Source organism: Phoenix dactylifera, chromosome 4 (genome assembly GCF_051530095.1).
Source record: "Phoenix dactylifera cultivar Ajwa chromosome 4, Ajwa_hap1_PhDact_Kaust_v1.1, whole genome shotgun sequence".
Lineage (NCBI taxonomy): Eukaryota > Viridiplantae > Streptophyta > Magnoliopsida > Arecales > Arecaceae > Phoenix > Phoenix dactylifera.
Genome location: NC_143193.1, coordinates 4188764 through 4211019, shown reverse-complemented (window position 1 = coordinate 4211019; position 22256 = coordinate 4188764). Strand labels below are relative to the sequence as shown.

The window sequence follows — 22256 nt, the reverse complement described above, 5'->3', positions numbered from 1 at the left end:
GGCCAGTGCTCTAGGAAGTTAAAAGTCGCTCTGCAGCAAGTGGATGCTTTCTGCTACATGATTTTATTCTCATTTGCAGGATTGAGCAAGTAATCTAACCCGAGATTCTAGATACGCTGTGTTCGTGCTTCCACAAGGTTTGATCATCCAAATTTATAAATGCTGTTTTTTTTTTTTTTTTGATCTATGTTACAATCGACACACTCAAAATCAAAACTTGATATGCTGCGAAAGTTCGGTAGTATTAATACCATCTATCTAATAGATCACTGAAAGGAAAAATAGAACTCAAAAAAAGAAGACTGAAAATGGATTAGAAAGTACACATTGTGATTTCTAATCCTAAGCAAACCATATAGATACAGGGACTCAATTTCTTCTAATATCTCATTAAGGTTAATGTGCACAATCTCAGAGCAGCTAGAACAATTTGGCTGACTGTTAGCACTCTCTTTTAACTATCACAGAAATTAAAATCCAAAAAAACAAAACAGATGGGCTAACTGGTTTCAGAAACACAATAATATATTGGAGATGCGGGGTATCCATAACTGGTTTGAAAAACACACGAGAAGGAAAAAGAGCTGACTGTAAGAAAACTTACAGGTAAAAAAGGTGAATGAAATTCACAGCCCATTGATAGATTTGGGGGTCACAAAGTGCAAGCAAACCAAGAAAAAGGTGAGACACTTGAATGCACAAAAATTGAACTCTGAGAACTCAAAAATTAGAGCAGAAAGTTTTGGGAACAATGCCATCTGAGTTCGTGCAAGCTTTCTCCGGTCACTGCTATACACCTTTTCTATTTATGCCCTAATGTGCCTCAAGGTTGAGCCGGCTGCCAATATCTCCCCCGGGAACTGAAAAAGAACATTCTTTCATAGCCTTATATGGCAGGTTAACTTCTTGTCAGCTTCTCAAAGCCCACCTCCCACCACCATCTTCAACCATGTCAGTGCTCTCAGACATAATGATCTCCATATCTCTGGTATCTCTCTTCATTACAATCCCTAACCTGGCAATTGCTTCAGTTTGCTGCTGCAAGACCTAATTTTACAAATATCAAATGATTAAAGATGGGGCCACCATAAACGGCTTAATTGTAGAAATTTTAGGAAATAGGCTGCACTATCTTCACCTCTTGCAGCTCAGCTAGGCTCTGTTCATGAATCTTCGTAGAACCAGGAAGATAGATACAACTGCCAAGAGCACCAGTATTTGCACGCACACGTGATATGGTAAGCATATTATGAACCCTCCTGGATAATTCCGCTCCAGGTCCTTTCAGCTGGATCGACGTATTGCATCCACAAATTTAGTTAAGTGCAACCGAACTAAAAAAACAGAGAAGAACGAAATGGACAGACCTGTCTTGCTATCGCATTCAACTTCTCAGCCAACTCAACTTCACCTTTCATCAGCGGCACACGCAAACCCTTACCCTCCAAGGCCTCCACTATTCTCATTACCTTTATCCAAAACAGAGCAGAAAATAATTCAACCAGAAGTATGAGTAGATAAAAAATTCTTCTTTTCTGATGCCAAAGATACACAAATAAAAGCAAATCCTATAGGAGCCTTCCTACCCTCAAAAGACGCCTTTGAAGCACTTGTTCTTTCTGTTTCATCTTTTGAATCCATGGAAGTGTGTCTGCTTGGAAATGTCTTAGAAGCTGTGGCACGGGTAACAATTTCGGCTCAGAAAGACAATTGTGATGTGCAGTAACATTAGTAAGCAAAAACAGACCATTTTGACATTGGCTTGTGCCATACGCAGCCTCTCAGCATCCGAAGAGAGGACTTCATCTTGAACCTGCAATAACAGGGATGACGATAATGATCAATTTCTTGCACAAAATAGCCGACAATTAGTTGATGAATGACAGATCTGAATGCAATTTTAATGCTGAGGTAGGCAAACTTTGGTCAGTGCGGTAGCAGAGGGGTTCTTCATAATGAATTTAATTCTTATACTGGTATTTGTGATGCAAAAGATGGGGGAAAGGGGAGGAACCAAGAGAAGGAAGATGCTTCAGAGTTGCTATAATATTGTATGACTTACATCAGGTGGGCTGGAATAGTACAATTTTGGCTCAACAAGAACAAAAAATAACATATTTTTAATTAAACCCTTGTTGACATAGATCATAGATCAAAAAGAAAAAAGAAAAAGAAAAAGAAAAGAGTTGATATATGGTTCTTGGAAGTTATTTATACATGAAGGTTGCAGCTGTTAAGCTACTAAATTTAGTAATTTTTGGCTGCCACGAAAAAGAAGTTTGTAATTTTGTTAAAACATTGAACAGAATAGAATATGAAACAACTTGGGCAAGGTTCATGTGTTACTAATCTTTTACTACCTTCAGAGACAAATACACCAGTCAACTTACAAGTTATTCACATCCGCTCTCCTACATATTGTAATAAATCATTGTTTTTTAGAAAATCAGGCCATGCACTTGGAGCTAAAAGGATAGAAGAAGCAGTTTGGAGGCACTGGAAATGGGAGAAGACATGTTTGTAAAGCATCATTAGACCGAAAACTTTTTGCAAGTAAATTTCTGGCAGGTAAAACGATTAGAAGTACATAAATGATCATATGCATCATAAGTAGAAGACCAATTGATTAAACAATTTAGCAGAACCTTTTGTATAATTTATAGAATGTTTGGACTTTACTATCTTACCATTTTTCAAAGCAATTTTAATAGGTCATGGATTTACATTTTTTTCCAATCAGATATCGTGATATGTCCTTACAAAACTCATATTAATAATTTGGGACCAAAAAACAAGTGCGTAGACACAGTGAATGAACAAAAGTCTAAGAATGCCAAGGTTCTGCAAGGCAAAATATAAACCATTATGTAATACAAGTCCAATATTTGCAAATGAAAAGGACCGGAAATACAAAGAATGAGCACAATGGTGATGATGAGAATGACAATAAAATGGATATGTGATATGAACAAAATATCCAAAAGTCAAAAAAAACAAAAAACAAGTTGAAAACCCTAATTTTATAAGAGTGCATCAGATTTATCACTTGGAGGCAAGTTCTCCCATTGTTTAGAATGTTAGATGCCCACAAGAATGCTCAGATGTTCCAATAAGGGCCAGAACCAAACTAACCGCTCAGAGTTGTGAACAACAAGCATGCTAAGTTAACTGGAAACTTGCATGTTGAATATCTTATCATCAAATTGCAAATACGCACTTGATGAATGCTGTGGTTGAGTTGTAACTAAGGTTTGCTATACCGATCGGTACCGTACTGTACCAGCACCAAACCGATAAGCAGTCTCGTACCGTACCAACACTCGGTACGTCTTGCTATCTCGTACTGTACTGCATACTGACACTGTGATAGAACTTGCCCTGAATGCTCAACTGATGAACTGATACGAAGCACTCAAGGAGGTTGAATAGAGGAATATCGCTTAGAAATAACTTAATTTTAGATAAAATCACTATGCACTAATAGTAAATGTCTAAACCAAGTCAAATCATATGCTTGGATAAGTCCCGTGTCCATGTAAACTTGCATGTTTTGAATTTAATTGAATTGTCATATATTTATCTAATATATTATAGAATTGGCAGAAACATCGGCCATTGATGGAGATTACTACTAGCATGTAGGAAGGCAGTAGTTCCAGCAGCCACACCAGGCACCTTGTCTTAGTTAAATTTCCTCCTTCCTAACGAAGCACTCAAGGAGGTTGAATAGAGGAATATCGCTTAGAAATAACTTAATTTTAGATAAAATCACTATGCACTAATAGTAAATGTCTAAACCAAGTCAAGTCATATGCTTGGATAAGTCCCGTGTCCATGTAAACTTGCATATTTTGAATTTAATTGAATTGTCATATATTTATCTAATATATTATAGAATTGGCAGAAACATCGGCCATTGATGGAGATTACTACTAGCATGTAGGAAGGCAGTAGTTCCAGCAGCCACACCAGGCACCTTGTCTTAGTTAAATTTCCTCCTTCCTAGCAAGTTCTATCATGTAGACCTACGCAACCGTGTTAAATTTTCTATCTTCAGGAGCAGGTTAGGAATTATGCAAAGTGGTTTAAGGTATCAGGAATGCTGGGAAAGCAAAGTTACAATGTCTCCTTCTGTTGCTCTTGTTCGTGTCTTGAGGCATAACCTTAATTACAATCTACAATAACATTTTTCACCATATCTTTGTTGGTTGTTTATTTCCAACACCGTACTGATTCTCTGCTATGTGGTATAGTTGCTTGTGACATTAATTTTGAATTCTTAAGCAGGCTTTATGGAAGATCAATTAACATTATTATATAAGTAGGAAAAGATTGTCATTTATTAATTAAAGTGACATGTTACATTGAAATAGGTCTCAAATAAATGTAAAAACATTCTCTCATTCAGGAATCTAGACCAACTTATTATCTATCAATTTTTTTACCACTCTCTTCTATATAAACATTGTGTTTGAACTGATAGAGTTTTTTTGTCACAACATTGGCCAAGCTTCTAATAACAATTATAGGAGGGCCATAAAGACAGTATTTCAGCTAACCATTAAGGCTACAAGTAGCAACATTTTGAATCTTAGCTGTTCAAAATTTCCCTACCAGCCAAAAGGAAGGCACTCGAATAATCAATCAAGTTCAACAGCTAGATATAGTTTATATAAAATACACACACACACACACACATAAACACACATACATACACCAATTTTAATTAATGAAAGCATCACTTTTGTCAGAACATTTGGAAATTTTATTAATAAAAAAAATTGTTGCCATCTTTACTTTCGGATCTTGATTTCTGCCTTCACCTTTGCAAATAGTTTCATCTTATCGTATCTCTCAGTTCCATATTTCTTAGCTAAATTATCCCCAAACGAGCAAGCACTGATGTGAACTAGTTAATCAAAACTCTCCTTTTCCTTTCTCTTTTTTTACTCTTCTCTTCCTTGTCACCATCAGCATTACCAGCATCACATTTGTCTTCCTCTGCTTTTGTACATGCATGCCTGTATATACCTATTTTCGCTTCTTTCACTCTGAATGGTGACAACAAAATCATGCCAAAAAGCTTCCAGCTGATGAAGTTATTATTTTTAATAGTTTAGCTTATTATAAGTTTATACAATACTTCCTACTCTTAATTGGTTACGCATACATCAAAAGACATTTTTCTTTTTGAAAAACTAGAGAAATTTTAAAGCATTCAGTGAATGGTCTAAATGCTTTAACAACAATGATTACGACAGACTGGCCTTCTCAAAGAAAAGCAACCTATAAACTAGAAAGGTACCTAGTAGGGTCAAAGTCTATTGATGCTAGATTGGGCAATGGTAAAAACATCAATACTAGCAAATATGACGCGACAAACAAAGAGAAGTAGGATTTTGATGTTATTCTAGGAGTGTTATCTAATAAATATACTTATGAAGACTCTTGATGATGATGCTCATGTTAAGAATGGTGCAAAAAAAAAGATCAAATTAATATGAGGATCTCATCTAAACCAATGAAGAACTTTAAGATAATAAATATTGCATACAAAGTTATAAGACCGGGAGGGAATCCATGAACATCTCCAAAGTGCACTTGCATTAAAGAAAGAGAAAATTCTTGTCTACCTAACAAAAGGTCACTATGAACTATCACCATGCAATAAAAGCACAAATAGTGCTCACCTAACTAGAATGGAGAAACTGGTTGTCAAAATCAATGATTTACTCATGAGGCACAAAATGGGTAAAAAATGGACCAATCAACAAAGCCATTGTCATAGGTCATGATATTATAGATCCTATCTGCATTTGTTAGGAATATTCAATGTTGGAAAAGGAACAATGTGACAAGAACCCATATGTCGGAGAGCTGAAAGCCCCCTCAATTCGTTGTTAAACTCTCAATATGATCCACGAGGATCACCAGACTCGATATGAACCACTTTGGCAACTACAAGTATTCAGGAGGATTACTAGACTCGATGTGGACTACATTGACCACTACAAATATCTAGGAGGATCATCAGATCGATGTGGATCACTTTTGCCACTATGAGTATCCAAGAAGATCACCAAACTCGATGCGGAATACTTTGGCCACTATAAGTAGAGCAAAACAGGATCCGCTACATCGGGAAGCCGAATCACATGCCGAAACTTCGGGAGGTCATAACTTAGTCATACAATACCCGATTGAGATGATTTTTTTTTGAATTAGGTAGCTTTTTAAGATCTAGAACTTTGGGCTAACCCCTAGAGTATTAAATCGAGACGAAATTCCATTGTTTGGGCTCTAAAATGGACTGGTCAAATCGAAACTGTCATTTTCGAGAAAGATTTTGACCGAACGGCATCTCTGAATCAGAATTAAGTAGAGCAACAAAAGACAATGTTGATGTAGAAGCCGAGATTTACCCCCTGTAGAATTTTATTTTTGGAGATCTGGTTCTATTCGAACTAGAAGAGAAATCCAATCCAAATTGTGAAAGAGAGAACCTTACTAGTATTATAAATAGAATCTATGTGCATTAGTTTAAGAGGTGTAGATCATCAACAAAAGAAAAGAAGACTTAAGCCGTACTTTTGCAATTCTTCCATCTTCTAGTTTTTTTTTTTTAAGAGATTTGAGTTGAGCGGATTGAAAAAAACCTTTCTTCTTCTCGATCGAATCAAGTTGGAATTAGAGCTTCAATCCTCTACATTTACGGAAACCTTAGTGTATGGTCTAGATGCGTGAGCAGTACAAACAGCCAAGAGAAGGGCTATCCATGCTTGAAGTATATTGAAGGATAAAGACGATTATGGATGCTAGTTCTACCTTGATGGATGATGAAACGTCTCACACAACTAAAGAAAAAGATAGCCCAACGCACCAAGATCGTGTCTCGATTGGCGACGCCTTCAACACAAGCACCGGCAATTCTCTCTGAGCAAAGCCAAGTGGTTTGGCCGTGAGGCAAGAAAGCAGGCGCTTCTCCATCTTCAGTTCTGATTTAGCAGGAGCTAAATCCCCTAAACAAGAGAGGCTCCAATCCAGAAGGATGATCAAACTCGATATGGATCATTTTGGCCAATACGAGTACTCAGAAGGATCACCAGACTCGATGGGGACCATATTGACTACTAATGATATCTAGAAGAATTATAAGACTCGATGTGAATCACTTTGGCTACAACGGATATCTAAGGAGATCACCAAACTCGATGTGGAACATTTTAGCCACTACGAGCAAGTCTAGACAAAAACCATGAGCAAGATCCACTACATTAGAAAGCTGAATTTTGTGTCAAACTTCAGGAGGCCATAACTTAGTCATATGATACCTGATTAAGACGATCTTTTTTTAAAAAAATTGGGTAGCTTTTTTAATATCTACAACTTTGGGGTAACCCTCTAGAGTGTTAAATTAGGACAATATTTCATTTGGGCCACAAAACGGGCCGGTCAAATCAAAACTTTCCTTTTCAGGTAAGATTTTGACTGGACGTTATTTTTCCATCCGTGAAAAATTAAGTAGAACGATAGAAAGCAAAGTTGATGTAGAAGTCGAGATCTACCTACTGTAAAATTTTTACTTTTTCTAAAATATTTCTATTAGTCATATTTATTTTTGGAGATCTAGTCCTATTCGAACTAAAAGAGGAATCGAACTCAAATTGTGAAAGGGAGGACCTTACTAGTATTATAAATAGAGGCTATGTACATAAGTTTAAGAGGTATGGATTATCAATAAAAGAAAAGGGGACTTAAGCCCTATTTTCATCTTCTTCTAATTTCTTTTGAGAGATTGGAATTGAACAAATTGAGGGATGTCTTTCTTCTCCTTGATTGGATCACAACGTTGGGATGTCACTCAAAGGAAGAATGCTCCTGATCATCTTGAATGGTTTCAAAATATCTGTACTAAGAACTTGGCCTAAGAAAGCTCAGATGGACAACAAATAAAATGTTGGCTCCTCAAAATAATAAGGCAGTGAAACATAGGCCATCTAACAACAATCCAATTCTGCTTGAATATGGTTTAAGATGTAGGGCTTAAGCAGCTTGACCAACTCAAATCAAACAAAGCTACAAATCAAATATGTTATGGAACTTTCTAATCCAACCCAACCTAATTTGAATCTACATATATTACACAAAATATATATTTGAACCTAATTTGAACCTACATGTATTACACAAAATATAGGATGTTTGTACAGGTTTGTAATAGAGTTATTTGCAACATTCTCGCAAGGGTAAGAGAGTTGTCACAAGGTCTTACCATTGCAATAGTAGAGTTCGTACAGGTATGTAATAGAGTTTTGTGCACTATTCTTGCAAGGCTGTAAGAGAGTTCTCACAAAGTTCGTGCATTACAATAGAAGAGTTTATGCACATATGTAACAGAGTTGTTTGCAACATTTTTGCAAGGTTGTTAAAAAGTTATCATAAAGTTCATGCATTGTAGTAGTGGACTTCGTACAAGCATGTGACAGTTGTTTGCAACATTCTTGAAAGGTTGGAAAAGGTTTCTAACAAAGTTCATGTATTGTAATAGTGGAGTTCATAGAGGTTTGTGACAGAGTTATTTGTAACACTATGGTAAATCCGTATAAGAGTTCTCACAAAATTCATGCATTACAATGATGTCGTCCATGTAGGTTTATAATAGAATAGTTTGCAACATTCTTGAAAGACCGTAAGAGAGCTCTCACAAGATTTGTACATTTCAATAGTGAAGTTCGTGCAGCTTTGTAAAAGAATTGTTTGCAACATTCATGCAAGAATGAAAAAGGGTTCTTACAAAGTTCGTACATTGCAATCGCAGAGCCCCCAACACACAAAACATGACCTGTAAGCCCCCGACCAATCCTAACACTTCTCCACTTAACCAATTAATTTAGTGTGGGTTAAAAGGTATGGAACTGAGTCATGAATAAGTAAGAGGAACTGTATTTCAATAAGGATAGTTTGGATTAGGATTGGGCACTTAACTGGCCTATAGGGTCTTGATTAGCTGCTAGCTTAAGCCCAAAAGAAATAGAATTACAGGCCACTGACTCCTTAGGGGAACTAATATCAGGCCTAGGATCCATCTCTTTACATTTTTCTTTCATTTTATAAGTCTAGTCATCTGTTTAGCTTTTGATATAAATGATAATGTAATTACAGATAATGAATTGTTCTAACCTTTAACATTACTTTTACTTGTGCAAGATTCTACTGGGCACCCATGTCATCTGATCATTTCCCCATGTTCATGATCATCTTATGGATGCATGTTCTGAAAGAATGAATCTTCTTACGCTCGGGTTGAGAAAATTTTTCATCTACTCAATTCAACATCCAAAAGATAATTGTTATTTGGTCCCTTCTCTCTTGGTCTATTCATGAACTCAATCAAATTCCTGACAAACTCTAAAAATGATAATAAGATATCACTATTTTGTCTTGATGTATCTATTAAGTTAGGTTTTAGTAGAATAATCTAAGTGTTAACATTGACACGGAAAAAGTAAAATGAGTGATTTCTTGTTGGTCTATTAAGTTAGATTTTAGTAGCATTATCTAACTGTTAATATTGACATGGAAAAAGTAAAATGCACTCTTACATTCAACGCAATGAGACATAATAATACTATGGAGTTAATAAGTATTGACTGCACTAGTAATGCAAGCTTTCCATTGCATGTATTGACAATACTCTCATGGAGTACATATTTTACTGATGTTTTGAAGGAGCACAATGGTAGACCTTCAATACTAAGATACACTGCCTTTTTTCAGTTCTCTGTATGTCTATATGCATAAAGAATTTATTTGCTTACTTTACAAATTTCTTCTAATTCTTCAGTAAAGTCTACCACGGATTCAAAGCATGCAAGTCACATTAAATCAATAGCAAAACTCCATGATGCAAAGACTATTTATGAAATTATGTAGTGAAAATTCCATGAGTTTGCATATGTAGGGTAGAAGAAATTTACAACTGAATGCAGATTGGAAAAGCAAGCAAAAGCAGATGCCTCTAGTTCGCAACCCAAGCTTACATAACAGTCAAGCAACCCAATGCCCCCAATTCATACCCATGCTTCCAGGATAAACAAGTTGGCAGCAAACCCATATGTAGAATGAAAGGAACTAGCTCTATATTTGACACCTTCACTCTGGATAAGTGTTACACATAGTACCACATAATGCATAGCTGCAGATCGGTGAAAAGGAAGAAGGAAGAACATGGAAAGGCCTTCTTACTATAATAAATCATGATTACAGTAATAGTTGAAGATCAAATATCTAGAAGGACAAGGCTATTTGCCAAACAAACATTATATACTTTGATTATGCTTTGATAATGGATGGTAGGTGCTCCATATCTGGCTTAGAACTTCCTTGAAAAATAGGTATTCAAAAACCAAGATTGGCAATATCTCTCTCAGTTAGGAAATTAAGAGAAGGTAGAAAACTCATAGAAATGTCTTCTAACTGTCATTGTCAAAGATTTATCAAAAGCAATTACGATATGACGTCCTCTTCTATGGTAGCATCATATATTTTGTGGGGTCCATTGTGAATTTATGATAAGTAAGGTGTCATGTAACTCGGTTCAGTCCAATTGAAGTTGAATTCCAGGGGAAATTCAATGTGATGCTGGTAAACAAAGATAAAAAGGGGATAACATAGATCAGGTACTTATTTTGTTTCATGATTTAGGAGTAACAGACATTCTTTTTTGTTTATGAATAAGGAGTTTGAATAATGTAAGGTAGCTATGTTAAAAATAAGTTAAAATCAGCTCAAGCGATAATGGATGCATGTGTTTGAAGTTGCTCCATATTTATGATGTGCGAACTACATGCTTGATGAGGCAAGCAAAGATGTGGTCAGCCACTTAAGTAAGTGTTATGCTAGCTTGAGAAAAGAGGGAAGTTTTGGGCCCAATAGAGGCAAAATTCAGAAGAACCATTGGATGGCTAACTTTTTGGTGGAGGCCAACTAATATAGAGACCTTATAGTGGTTGAACATCCAAATATCCATTTCCCTTTCCCCCTTAACCATGAGATTCAAGGAGTCTTCTCTTTTTCTTCTTCGTAGGCTAGATTTCACTTTTCCTGTAATCTCATCAATATTTATGTGAATCTCTGTTCAGGCATCTGCCCAATTCTTTTCTTTTCCAGATTCAGATGTTCTCTAACGAAACAACTAGTCAGATTTCCTATATTTAGAATTGAAATTATATCTATATCCATATTCAACCTCCAAGTAGCCATGTCAAGAGGGGTATGCAAGATTTCAAGCAACAACAATTTTTTTTCTTAAAAAAAAAAAGGCTTGCATCCCATAAATGACGTTAACAGCAATACAAATTAACCACCTTCCAAGCTCAAATTAACAGCAAATTAAAAGCATGTCATGTTAATTAATAACAAGTCAGGAAAAGAAAAAAACCAGTGGAAATATGTGCATAAATGTGCAGTAAAGAATGACAGAAGAAACACCAATGCTAATATAGTGGTGAAGGTCCAAACGAAATGGTATGATGAGGGGCAAAGGTCAATTAAGCAAACAAGGGGCTCACATTTCAGTTGAATTGTACCCCTTGTTCCTTACCTTGAGCCGATGAGAGAGATCTTTAAAACTCTGAATAAGCTGAGGCCACAGCCTCTCCCGATCCAAACTATCCATCCCCTCCAGCTTCCTCATTGCCTCTGCCCACATAATCTGCAACCACAAGCCATACTCCCGTATCAAATCCACAAACCCTAACCAATCCCAAAACAAATCCATCAACAAATTAGCAGAACAAGCTGAACGAAATAATCAAGAACTCACATCTGACACACCAACTGGCTTCACCCGAGCCGCTGAATCAGTAACACTGAACAGCAAATGCTGCAGAAAAGGAAAAATTTTCCATAAATCGAGAAACGCCAAAGAAGAGCGGGAAACCCTCAAATTCAAAATTTTCAAACAAGAATGAGAGGAAGGTGAGCAAAAGAATCAGACTCTGAAGGAGTACTTAGGGTTCCCAGGGTCCTCCCTGTAAGCATCCACGATCGCCTAACAACATCAAGACACAAACTTTAGAAGCATTTCATCGAGGGTTTCTTCATTCCTTCAACAATCTATGGTTTGGGTCTCAGAGATGCACGGAATTCGAACCTGGAGGTCGCGATCGGCCAGGGAGAGGGTGAGGGGGGCGACAGGGGCCATCTGGGTGGTGATCTGAGCATTGCCGAAGGGCGAAGCCGATGGCTGGAATCCAAATGACGGCATCGATTGCTGCTGCTGTTGCTGCTGTTGCTGCTGCTGCTGCTGCGATTGAGGGAAGAGGGAGAAGGGCGACGGTTGGGGTTGCTGCTGCTGCAGCGGATGGGAGAAGAAGGGCGAGGGTGAGGACCCAAATGCCGACGGCGTGGCGAAGGATGGAGCCGACGGGGTGCCGAAGGCCGGCGTCGATGAAGGGGTGCCGAAGGCCGGCGTCGATGAAGGGGTGCCGAAGGCCGGCGTGGAGGAAGGGGTGCCGAAGGCCGGCGTGGAGGAGGGGGTGCCGAAGGCCGGCGTCGAGGAGGGGGTGCCGAACGCCGGCGTCGAGGCGGGAGTCCCGAACGCCGGAGTGGACGGAGGGGTCCCGAACATCCTTCTTCTTTGCAGCCTCCTTCGCTGGACTCTCAGTGGGAGGGCTTGCTCGGTTTTAGGGGTTTTGAACGGGGTTTGGTTCCTTTGCTCGGTTTTGGGACTGGATACGGTCACCGCTGGTGAGAAGAAGAATTGGACCGGCACGTATAGTGGCTAAGGTGTTCGCTCAAGCCACGAAGGGAGGGAAACAGAGAGGGCAAAAATTACGTCAACCAATTTTATGTAGCGTCCGGCATACGCTTTTTTTGTTTGCAATTTTTTAAAATTTAAACTTAATTTTTATAGAAAGCTAATATTTTGAAGCTATCAGCAACGATGATAATGATGGATGGTAATGAGCGATGGCCGATGGCCGGCAACAACAACCAAACAAGTTATGATTGACAATGGGCAATGGCTAACAACAAGTGGTGGTTGGTAATGGCTCACAGATGATGTGTGGTGGCAATGGTTTGGTAGTGGTAGGCTATTGTTTGGTTTCAAAAAATCAAAACCATGTTTTGTAGTTTTCACGATTTTAAACACTCAAAAATTGACCACTAGGCTTAGAAAACCAAAAATAAAAACTAAGTTACGAAAAACCTATCTTATCTCGATATTTATGCCTTTTAAAAAATAAAAATGTGCAACTAGCAAGTTTTTTAAAATTGGGTTTAACTCGAAGATTAAATTCTATTTAGAGCTACACGCAAAGAAAAATCAAATTGAATTACAGAAGAATAGTACATCTAAGGCCATGTTTAGATGCTAGCTAAAGGATGGATAACATAAATTTATCCTGCTAACTAGCCAACACCATCTGAAAAAAGGCGGATAAACTTATTTGATCGAAGGTCTAAAAAGTTGTTTAATATAGATGAGTTATTTCGAGAGAAAGTGAAATAACTTTAATCGTACAAAGCTCTCTCTTCTCACTCTACTTCTTTATTTTTTTCAACAATTTTATCCCACTAATGGGAGAACCAAGGAAACAGCAAAAAAAAAAAAAGGTTATTCCATAGTTAGGCAGGAGGTGAATACCCATGTTAAATATATTCAAGGAGTGATTAGCTATTCGGTACCCAAAAGCATCCTATGAGATCTTGTAACTATTGGGTCAGACAAGAAGCCAACTCTCAACTTGATCTACCAAACTTTTGTTTAGCAATTAAAGCTTTTAGGGATGATGCAATTCCAAGTTTTCGGATCTAAGTAATCATGAAGCAGGTGGATCTCCCATTCTTTCTCTATATATATATATTTTGATTTATTCTCTTTGTTCTCCTAGATAACAATCCTTCAGCTGACCAATCTAGCAGCTCTAGAGATCTAGTAAAATAAACAAAAATTTGGACTCTACTGGAAAAATGGCAATACTTGTATGCACTAAAATATTTAGTAGTAATTGAGGGATAGTCAATAACAACATATAAATATGCCATGAATGTTGAAGCCACCATTAACCACATATAATAGCATTACAATTAAACAAGGGTACTTGAATACGACCATTTACATAGGGATATGTCAAGGTTACGCCTGTTTCTATGGAAGTGAAGAGCCCAAACTGCACTTCAACAGTCTTTCAGGCATTTGTTTACCATGTAACTCAACCTGAAGTGAGCAACTTGACTTTACACTTCAATAAGAAAGCATTGAAGTTTGGTTCAGATAGAACCGAATCAAGTTCAAGCATAGGCGAGTAGTGTATTAATGTACCTTTAATGTCCTCTTACTCACTTTCGATTATAGATACTGCTTTTTTATTTATTTTTAGTAGCAGTTTATAAGCAATGAAGTATGTAATAGAGGCAGCTCTTTCCAAAATATCCTAGAACAACTACAAGAGGCTTCACCAACTTGATTAGTTGGCACCTTTATCAATTTAAACTTTCAAAACTCGCATTTCTAATGTTTGCATGGAAACAAATGAATCCTAACAGAAAACTATTTTATTGAGCAGAAAGATGTCAAACCCTTTAGGAACATCTCCTAAATATGTTTTATTATTAATATAAGCAACTTCCAAAATCTAAAGCAACTTTGGTCAAACAAAGTTGTCCAAAAATCCACCTTACTTTAAAATTTAAGAATTACCTACAAATAGAAGAATAGAGAGGAAATTCCGACTATTGATGAAATTGGAGCGATTCTAGAGTAGTTTGGCTGAAAATCTAATTGAACTTTGGAGAAGTTGTAAAGTTAGAGCAACACTTGAGTTCATGTATCCAAATAAAGTAGAAAGAATGAAATTTATTTCCTATATCCCTGAGGATATGGAAGAATTTAAAATAACTATATAACATCTCTAAGTAAAAGAATTGATAAGAAAATCAAAAATCTTTGTACGTCTTCCATATTAAATTACAATATATTGTAAAATAAAATAGAAGAAGACCTATGCATACTTGCGTTTAGTTTCATATCTGTTGTGTATTAGAAAGATCTTGAATACTCATATAGAACCGAGAAATTTAAATTGCACATTGTAGCTAGGATTTTACTATGATCATAGTTCTATTTTCATTAATTGAATGTCTAAGATGCAGTGAAAAGAAAGTACAAGGCTACTAATTATCAGAATCAAACATTTGATTCTAAAGCTTCCTGCTTCGCAAGAAAAATCATAACTGCTTGCTCTCCACAATATGTTTGCTTTAACTAAATATTCTAGAGTAATTTAGATGAAAACTCAATTAAAATTTAGAAGGGAAAAAAGGTGTTTTTGGACAGAAACAGATCTTTGCACCATCTAATGTCTCTTTAATATAACCACTAGTTCATTGGATGGCCCCCAAATTAACCGGGTCGGTTAAAGATTACATTTGATGGAGCCTTCAAACAGACCTTAGCTGCTGCAGGTTTTGTGATTGAGGTTTTTAGTGCTGCTGACATTTGGCTAACAACATTATCAGCAGCCTGGAATAGTGCAATCTCTGCAATGGAGCTTTTTAATGCCACTGACATTGGCTCGAGGGAGACCCTTCCATGATTATTACTTGGCTACAAGGTAAAGGAGGTTCATCTCACCATTTTCTCCATGATCTACTGCATTTAGAGGACTTGGCTACTCGCTTAACAGTTTTCATATCTATAGACAAGGCAACCAAGTGGCAGATTTACTAGCAAACATTGTCTGTCAATCTTCTCAACCTTTATTCTAGGATCAAAACTTTCCACCTGGAGTTTCTTATTTTGCAAATGCTGATCTTTCTTCTTCATGTTACGTTTGTAATGTGCTGTTTCACCCCTTATTTTCACCAAAAAAAAAAAAGGGAATTAGTCCATGATGAGACACAGGACATGTGGGATTCCTCAGATCTTGTATAGCTTCTATTAGAAAGTTATGCTTTGTCCTAAGGCACTTAATGATTGAAACTACTTCAAGAAGTGTACACCTTTTAAAGTCCCTTGGAAGGCAATAGTTTTTATCCTTCTGTAAGTTGGTAGGGTGGGGTTGTGGGGCTGTAAGTAGGATAGCATGGATCTCAAATACAGGTGCTGATTTTGTTTCCTTTGACATCTCATCCAGTGAAAATTATAATATCATAACGGATGGCGTCTTTATCCGCCTCCTTATTCATCAAAAAGAAATGGAGAGAAAATTATAATATCATCATATAGAGAAATGCCTGGATTAGAATGTGTTCTCTGGGAACTGAGAGCGTTTTGTTTTCAATTTCATTCCATGCACACCTCATGTTTACATTCTTTCAATCTATTTGTTAGTTTTCCTATGAATGAATTGTCTGACCTCATGGTCATTCATGACAATTGGACCTATTATTGTTGACCGAACTTTTAAGCCTACAACATTGAAGATGAGAGTCATGATCACCACCATTTGCTCCAGATTGTAATATTATTCTAGTCTTGATCAAGTGGTATATAAGTCAGATTTCTGAGTTATTCTATCATTTCAATTCAGGTTGGATGTTACTTTGATCATATCCTTTCCCTGCCTATTTCAATTTCTTGATGCTTCATTTGTTTGTATACCATAACATGGACATGATGCTGAACTTGTGGCACCATTAAAATGGGTCTTTAACATGAACATGCACTGAAAAAACAGGAAAATAGGAAAATGGAGATAACAAAGCAATAAAAAAAAAAAATAAGTTTTGGATTCTATATTTAAACTGTTGTTTGGTATCTTTTTGATAAAATCATATCTAAGAATAAGTAAAAGGAATGAGGTTTTACAAGCCATTGGTTTTATTTGAACACTCTTTTGGAATGAAAAGAATAATTATAGTGGTCGCGAAAATTTTACAGAGTATAACGAGCGATCGTGAATTCCCTGTGAACTGAGTAGCATTACTGCCTTTTGACTAGGAATTGGTACTTTCACTTTTCTCCCTTTTTTGCCAGATGAGGGAAGGCACCCAAGATGTTGTGGGCCTTGAGATCCTGCCTGGTTAGGATGCCTACAATAGGTGGTATCTACAAAATCAAAACCAAACATCCAGTTCAGTGAAAAGATATTCCATAACATTTTGTGTTTACTAGTACTTTTATAAATCTCTAAATCTAACACAGTTTGTAAAGATTAGTAGAGTACTGCATCTTTGTTTTCAGAGAACAATATGCTATTTAAAACTTCTTAGGTGGCATGCTGCTAGTCTTTGTTTTCAGACTTGGTGATTGATGCAAACACATAAACTGAGCTCTATGAACCAGATTTTTGCAGTACATATATCCAATCATAAATTTGTATATATATAAAAAATAAGTAGATGTCCATGCATGAAGAGAATAATGTTGAAGCATTGGGTGGATAATTGTATTGTATGAACTGCCTGCCTTAGTTCTTGTTAAAGATTATAGATGGTCTATATTAAACTGTCCCATGGATTTTTGCATTTTTCTAGCTGTTTTGTGCTATTATGGCTAATGCGGACTAAGCATGAGAGCACCGAGCATACTAAGGTATGTAGGAAGAAGAGGAATTGGAGAAGAATTGAACTCACCCCTGCTCCTTGGTACTTGGGAACAATCAGCAAATGCCGAAGAGCAACTTGTCTAAAAAGCACCACAGCCTTTGCTACTGACATGGTTTCCACCACAGTATATGGTGTTGTATTTGTGAAAGGATGTAGATCAATGTACATATCCATCTCATCTTCTGTGAGCACCAGCTCTTGTATTTTTGGCCCCTTTTGTGTTAGATCAACTGATGTAAAACTTTCTCTCACTTCCCACTCTTCAGTTCTTCTCCTCTCTTTTAGAAGCCACTTTTTCCTCAGCACTGCAATGAGGTGCGACCGAAGGACCAGTCCATGAAATTCTGTTGCTCCGGTTGGCATCCCTATGGGCGACGGCACTCCTTGATCAACAACAGGGAAGCCATTGTATTTGGTGGATTTCAATACCTCAACAACTCGAGCTACCTTCTCTATGCCTCGAAGACTCGCAACACTGGGCTTAGCTGCTGCAAGCTCTCCTACAGTGAGATTCCTCATCCACGGCTCTGGATTTGCTTCCAAGAATGGCAATCCTTTGAGGTCAAGTATGATCTCATATATGCTTGGGTTAAAAGCATCACCAACAGTCTTGGCAATGAGCAATACAAACATCATTATGGGCAGGAGGAGGAGGTTGTTTGTGAGCTCCAGGAAGATGACACAGAGAGAAACCGTCATTCTCATGGAGCCAGCCATCAGTGCAGCTGCGCCGAGCACGGCATAAAGACCATGATCGATGTAGATATATGATCCCATCGCCAGGGCAAGCAGGCGGCCGTAGGCCGAGCCCATGAGGATGATGGGCAGGAAGAGACCCGAGGGGACTGCAATGCCGAAGGTGAAGAGGCCTAGAATACAGTAGAGTGCAAAGAAGATGAGGAGAGAGATGGCGCGGAATTCAGTCGAGGTGCCCGTGGAGAATATGTTGCGCACTGCATCATCATTGGTTGCATGAAGAAGGCTGGCCAAGTCGTTGTAGTATCCATTTGGACAGTTGAATTGCTTGAAGTTGCCGCTCCGCCCGACCGTCGGACAGGCGGCATCCATGGAGGGGTCGCATGGTGTGCATGGTGCAAGGAATGGAAGGAGGTAGAGGCAGATGGAAGTGAAGAGAGAGACTCCTAGGCTGAGCAGCAGCTTGGCCATTCGGCCTTTCCTGCAATTCAAGTGCAAGTATGGAAGTATCAGTGACACATGGAACTGTTCATCATGAAAACATAGTTAGATGGAAGATTTATAGAATTCAAATGATTACAAGGCAAAACAATGGAACTGACTTACTCATTAATTAGGTTGTAAAGCCTAAGAACCTTGTGCAAAAGATGGTTGTATAGACTTCCGAGTACTCCTCCTATTATGCCGATCAATGCGACAGGAAGAAGATCATTTGCATGATAAGTCACAGAAACAGAGCTGACATCAAAGAGAATAAGTCCTCCTTTTCCAAACAAGCCACATTTTCCAGAGTTGCAGTACTCCATGAATCCCCTCAGCACCACGACGACGATTACGGTGCTGAAGAAGGTCCTCCAGAGAAGAGCACTCCTCCACCATGATGCAACCTCTTCGAGAGCGAATAGAACACCCCCGACTGGTGCTCTGAAGGCGGCGCAGACACCAGAAGATGCACCGCAGGTGATGAGGTCCCTGCGGTCCCTATCATTCTGGAGGCATGGAAGCCATCTCCACTTGAGGTGGTAGTCGTCTGATCCACCTTGGCCTAACAAGGATGCGAGGCAGGCTCCGATGTGTACCAGTGGCCCTTCTTTTCCAAGATCTAGGCCTGCAGACACAGCTACAATGCTTCCAATAATCTGTAGAAGGAATGAATTGGAAAAGGAGTCATGAACGTCAGAAATGGTTGCTGAATGGTTTGAAGTTTGAACTATATTTTCGCTGTTTGAGCTTAAGGTGCATAAGAAGTTTTGGAGGCTTGTAAACTATAAGCTAGACCGCTCAATGGAATTCCTAGTATCATTATATCAGCTGAATCAAATTAGTTAGTTTAGTCCATGGAGCATTAGTTCTCTCACATCCAAACTTTTATTCAGAAATTTTTTCCTGGAAGCAAGTTCAGCATACCTATGCTGTGGATGATTTACTTGGATAGATAAGTCTTTGAACAAATTCTTTGTGAGGACCTATGCAGGCGTTTGTATTTGATCCTACATCGGCTATGCATTGGATAAATCCTAAGTACTTATACAAGCAAAGAAGCTCAAATAGCACTTTCCGGCTAGTCTTTTTGGATGGTCTTATGTTGTTATATTCTCTGAAGCAAATCTATTGATAAGTTAATATCAAAAATTATGATTTCTATAGACATTCTTAAGTGACTAAATGCATTTATATAGATGGATTTGATGATCCGAATTCTCCACAAGAAATCAAGAAGATATCATTATGCTACATTTAAACTTGGTAAATTCTCTTTTCAGAAAAAGAAAAAAAGCATCATGGTGATACGTTGTCCACTTTTACCTGGATGAGTGACATCAATGGAAAAATTACAAATATTCTTGCCTGAAATAGGTTTAACTTTAACATACAAATATTGATGAGAATGGTTCCTTTCACTTAAGACTTAAGAAGATGGTTCACTTAATAAATTTTATCTATGGAGAGAATCTCTGGGTAAGTTCATCTATTGCTTTTACAAACTTGAATGCTTTTCATATTAAATTCAATCGAGCAATCACTAAAGCAAACTTATATAGCTTTAAAACTCAGAAACTAAAGTTTTCAGGTAAATCGCAATACAGGAAGATAATTCATAATTCACCTTACCTTGACGATCAGTGTGGATGCAACAAACATATTGGGAGTGTCAACTCCATTAAGGTAAGCTTTGATCTCTGGTATTCCTGGCCCTGCTGCAGTTGGAGCAAACACGACACAGAGAGTTGCTGCAACCATGGTTAGAGCAAAATTTGCCCCTGCGAAGTAGACAAAACCATTTATATACCTGCACCGCCATCAAAAGAGACTATTCCAATCTCAGGTTTACAAATTCTCAATTAAACAGCTACTTACAGTTCATTCTTCAGCAAACTAAAACCTTACTGCATCAGAGGGAATAGAAACTCAACTTTTTTCATTCACAAGGCGTGCCATGAGAAGCATCTTGATGCCAGCAATGTTTTCAATAGCAAGGTTGATGAGGGAAGCAATGACACCAGTTAGTAGTCCGACGAGAAATGCCGACATCCATTTCAAGAATACATACTGCAGCACCTGAACACTGGATCTGCTCGTCCAGTCATGCTTAAATATATCATTCTCATTGATCCTGCGCCAAGAACAAACCATAAAAAAGTAAGACACAGTACCCAATTGGATATTTAATTGTTAAAAGGAAAGAATTCATGGATAGATGGTTAAGGACATACTCATAGTCTAAGCTTTCTATATGGGAGACCTTTGCTCCAACCATGGCCAAATGATTGGTAGTGAGCGTTGCAGTTCTCTTGAGAAGTGGCTGATGCAGAGAGTTCCTTTCTGGATCATGTTCATCTTCTTCTCTATCCACTTCCAAATTGGCTTCTGCTGCTGCTGCTGGCACTGGGAGTGGTCTTGAGCTCTCTTCCATTAGCTTTTTGCTTGCTTCCAATGAAACAGGATCACTATTGTCTGGTTTCTCTGGTATCCAAAGCTGAAACTGGACAATCTGGAGTAGGAAAATTGACTCAAAGAGTTCTACAATTCAAAAAGATGTTTAGAGCCATACTACAGAAGATTTGAATGGACCTGTCCTCATGGACTAGATATTGATCACCCATGTGGAAGGTGAGGAGGCTTGGGGCCCCTTTGTTTTCACTTTCTATGAGTCATTGCCAAGGGATAATGAGCTATAGATGGTTACATAAGGCATAGAAAACAGAAGAACATTTGTCCCTATCACTACAAATTTAGAATACATCAATCATAGACAGGGAAGGACAAGATCTTCCAGTGACTTGTGGGAATGGACTAATGAGCAACTCTCCCAATTTGGATGGCTGAACAGACTGAAATGCTCCTCTAGATTGATTAGAAATGAGTATTTGGTAGGATTTTAGATGGGTGATGGTGTCATTTTTTGGGACCTAATGATATAACTAAGGACCATGCATCCCACCTGCGCGAATTTATTATTTCCTGGCCTCAATTCTTCAGTATTTGAATGAAAGGATAGTTCTGTTTTCTTCTTATCTACATAATTGTGTAGGTTTTATCCCCTAGATTTTTAGCTTTAATCTCACTTATATTTTGAATGGGCCCTTGATTAGTGAGAAAGGGTGTAGCTCACGCAGTGTGGAGTCGATGAAAATCCAAAGTGTATGAATGAAGCATGCCTGGTCTGATAAGTTGAAGACAACATGATTAATCAAATCTTTTAGATGAGGATGAGGAAAATAAAAAATAAAAAAGGAAAAACCTTGTGTATTAGATAGAGAGTATAAGAAGTTTGGAAAGGCAAGTTGTAGCTGTTGTCTTGTCCTCCTCTAGTCTTTTTTAGACCTTTTAAGGGGCATCTAGTCTCAGGATTATACCATGAGTTCTGGAAGAGGATCATGCTTGGGTGGTTACATCATTTAAAAACAAAGTTAAAGGCTCACCATGCATCGATATCAGTATATGGTTGGAACAAAGTGTTTGCATCTCATTAGTAATTATTGTATATGAGCTATCTTTATTAG

General features: G+C 37.8%; 2 protein-coding genes across 3 annotated transcripts; both read right to left on the bottom strand.

Moving 5' to 3' along the window:
* Positions 1 to 507: 507 nt before the first annotated feature.
* Positions 508 to 12747, bottom strand: LOC103706514 (nuclear pore complex protein). The gene is made up of 9 exons (XM_008790642.5): positions 12155 to 12747; positions 11999 to 12052; positions 11825 to 11884; positions 11603 to 11713; positions 1748 to 1813; positions 1587 to 1673; positions 1368 to 1469; positions 1139 to 1288; positions 508 to 1047 (listed from the first exon to the last, which is right to left on the bottom strand). Exons 1-9 carry the CDS (start codon positions 12629 to 12631, stop codon positions 910 to 912), a joined length of 1245 nt encoding a protein of 414 aa, XP_008788864.4. The 5' UTR covers positions 12632 to 12747; the 3' UTR covers positions 508 to 909.
* Positions 12748 to 16715: 3968 nt separating this feature from the next.
* LOC103706543 (chloride channel protein CLC-b-like) lies at positions 16716 to 21457 on the bottom strand. Of its 2 annotated transcripts, none has more exons than XM_088719642.2 (7): positions 21305 to 21457; positions 20967 to 21216; positions 20667 to 20866; positions 20365 to 20513; positions 18859 to 19391; positions 17584 to 18733; positions 16716 to 17056 (listed from the first exon to the last, which is right to left on the bottom strand). In XM_088719642.2, exons 1-7 carry the CDS (start codon positions 21354 to 21356, stop codon positions 16961 to 16963), a joined length of 2430 nt encoding a protein of 809 aa, XP_088575768.2. In that variant the 5' UTR covers positions 21357 to 21457; the 3' UTR covers positions 16716 to 16960. The 2 variants fall into 2 exon arrangements, with proteins under 2 accessions (XP_088575768.2, XP_089786181.1); XM_089930055.1 differs by having other exon boundaries at positions 20365 to 20544; positions 20668 to 20866.
* Between the last annotated feature and the right edge of the window lie 799 nt (positions 21458 to 22256).

What these genes read in the sequence shown, in the direction of transcription:
- LOC103706514 (XM_008790642.5), bottom strand. Translation starts at nt 12,631, where the DNA reads ATGTTCGGGACCCCTCCGTCCACTCCGGCGTTCGGGACTCCCGCCTCG. An exon ending in TGGCCGATCGCGACCTCCAG is followed by an intron (nt 12,053 to 12,154) that starts GTTCGAATTCCG and finishes TGATGTTGTTAG; the next exon opens with GCGATCGTGGATGCTTACAG. An exon ending in TGAATGCGATAGCAAGACAG is followed by an intron (nt 1,289 to 1,367) that starts GTCTGTCCATTT and finishes ACGTCGATCCAG; the next exon opens with CTGAAAGGACCTGGAGCGGA.
- LOC103706543 (XM_089930055.1), bottom strand. Translation starts at nt 21,356, where the DNA reads ATGGGTGATCAATATCTAGTCCATGAGGACAGGTCCATTCAAATCTTC. An exon ending in GTCCATTCAAATCTTCTGTA is followed by an intron (nt 21,217 to 21,304) that starts GTATGGCTCTAA and finishes TTTGGATACCAG; the next exon opens with AGAAACCAGACAATAGTGAT. An exon ending in CACGCCTTGTGAATGAAAAA is followed by an intron (nt 20,545 to 20,667) that starts AGTTGAGTTTCT and finishes TGATGGCGGTGC; the next exon opens with AGGTATATAAATGGTTTTGT.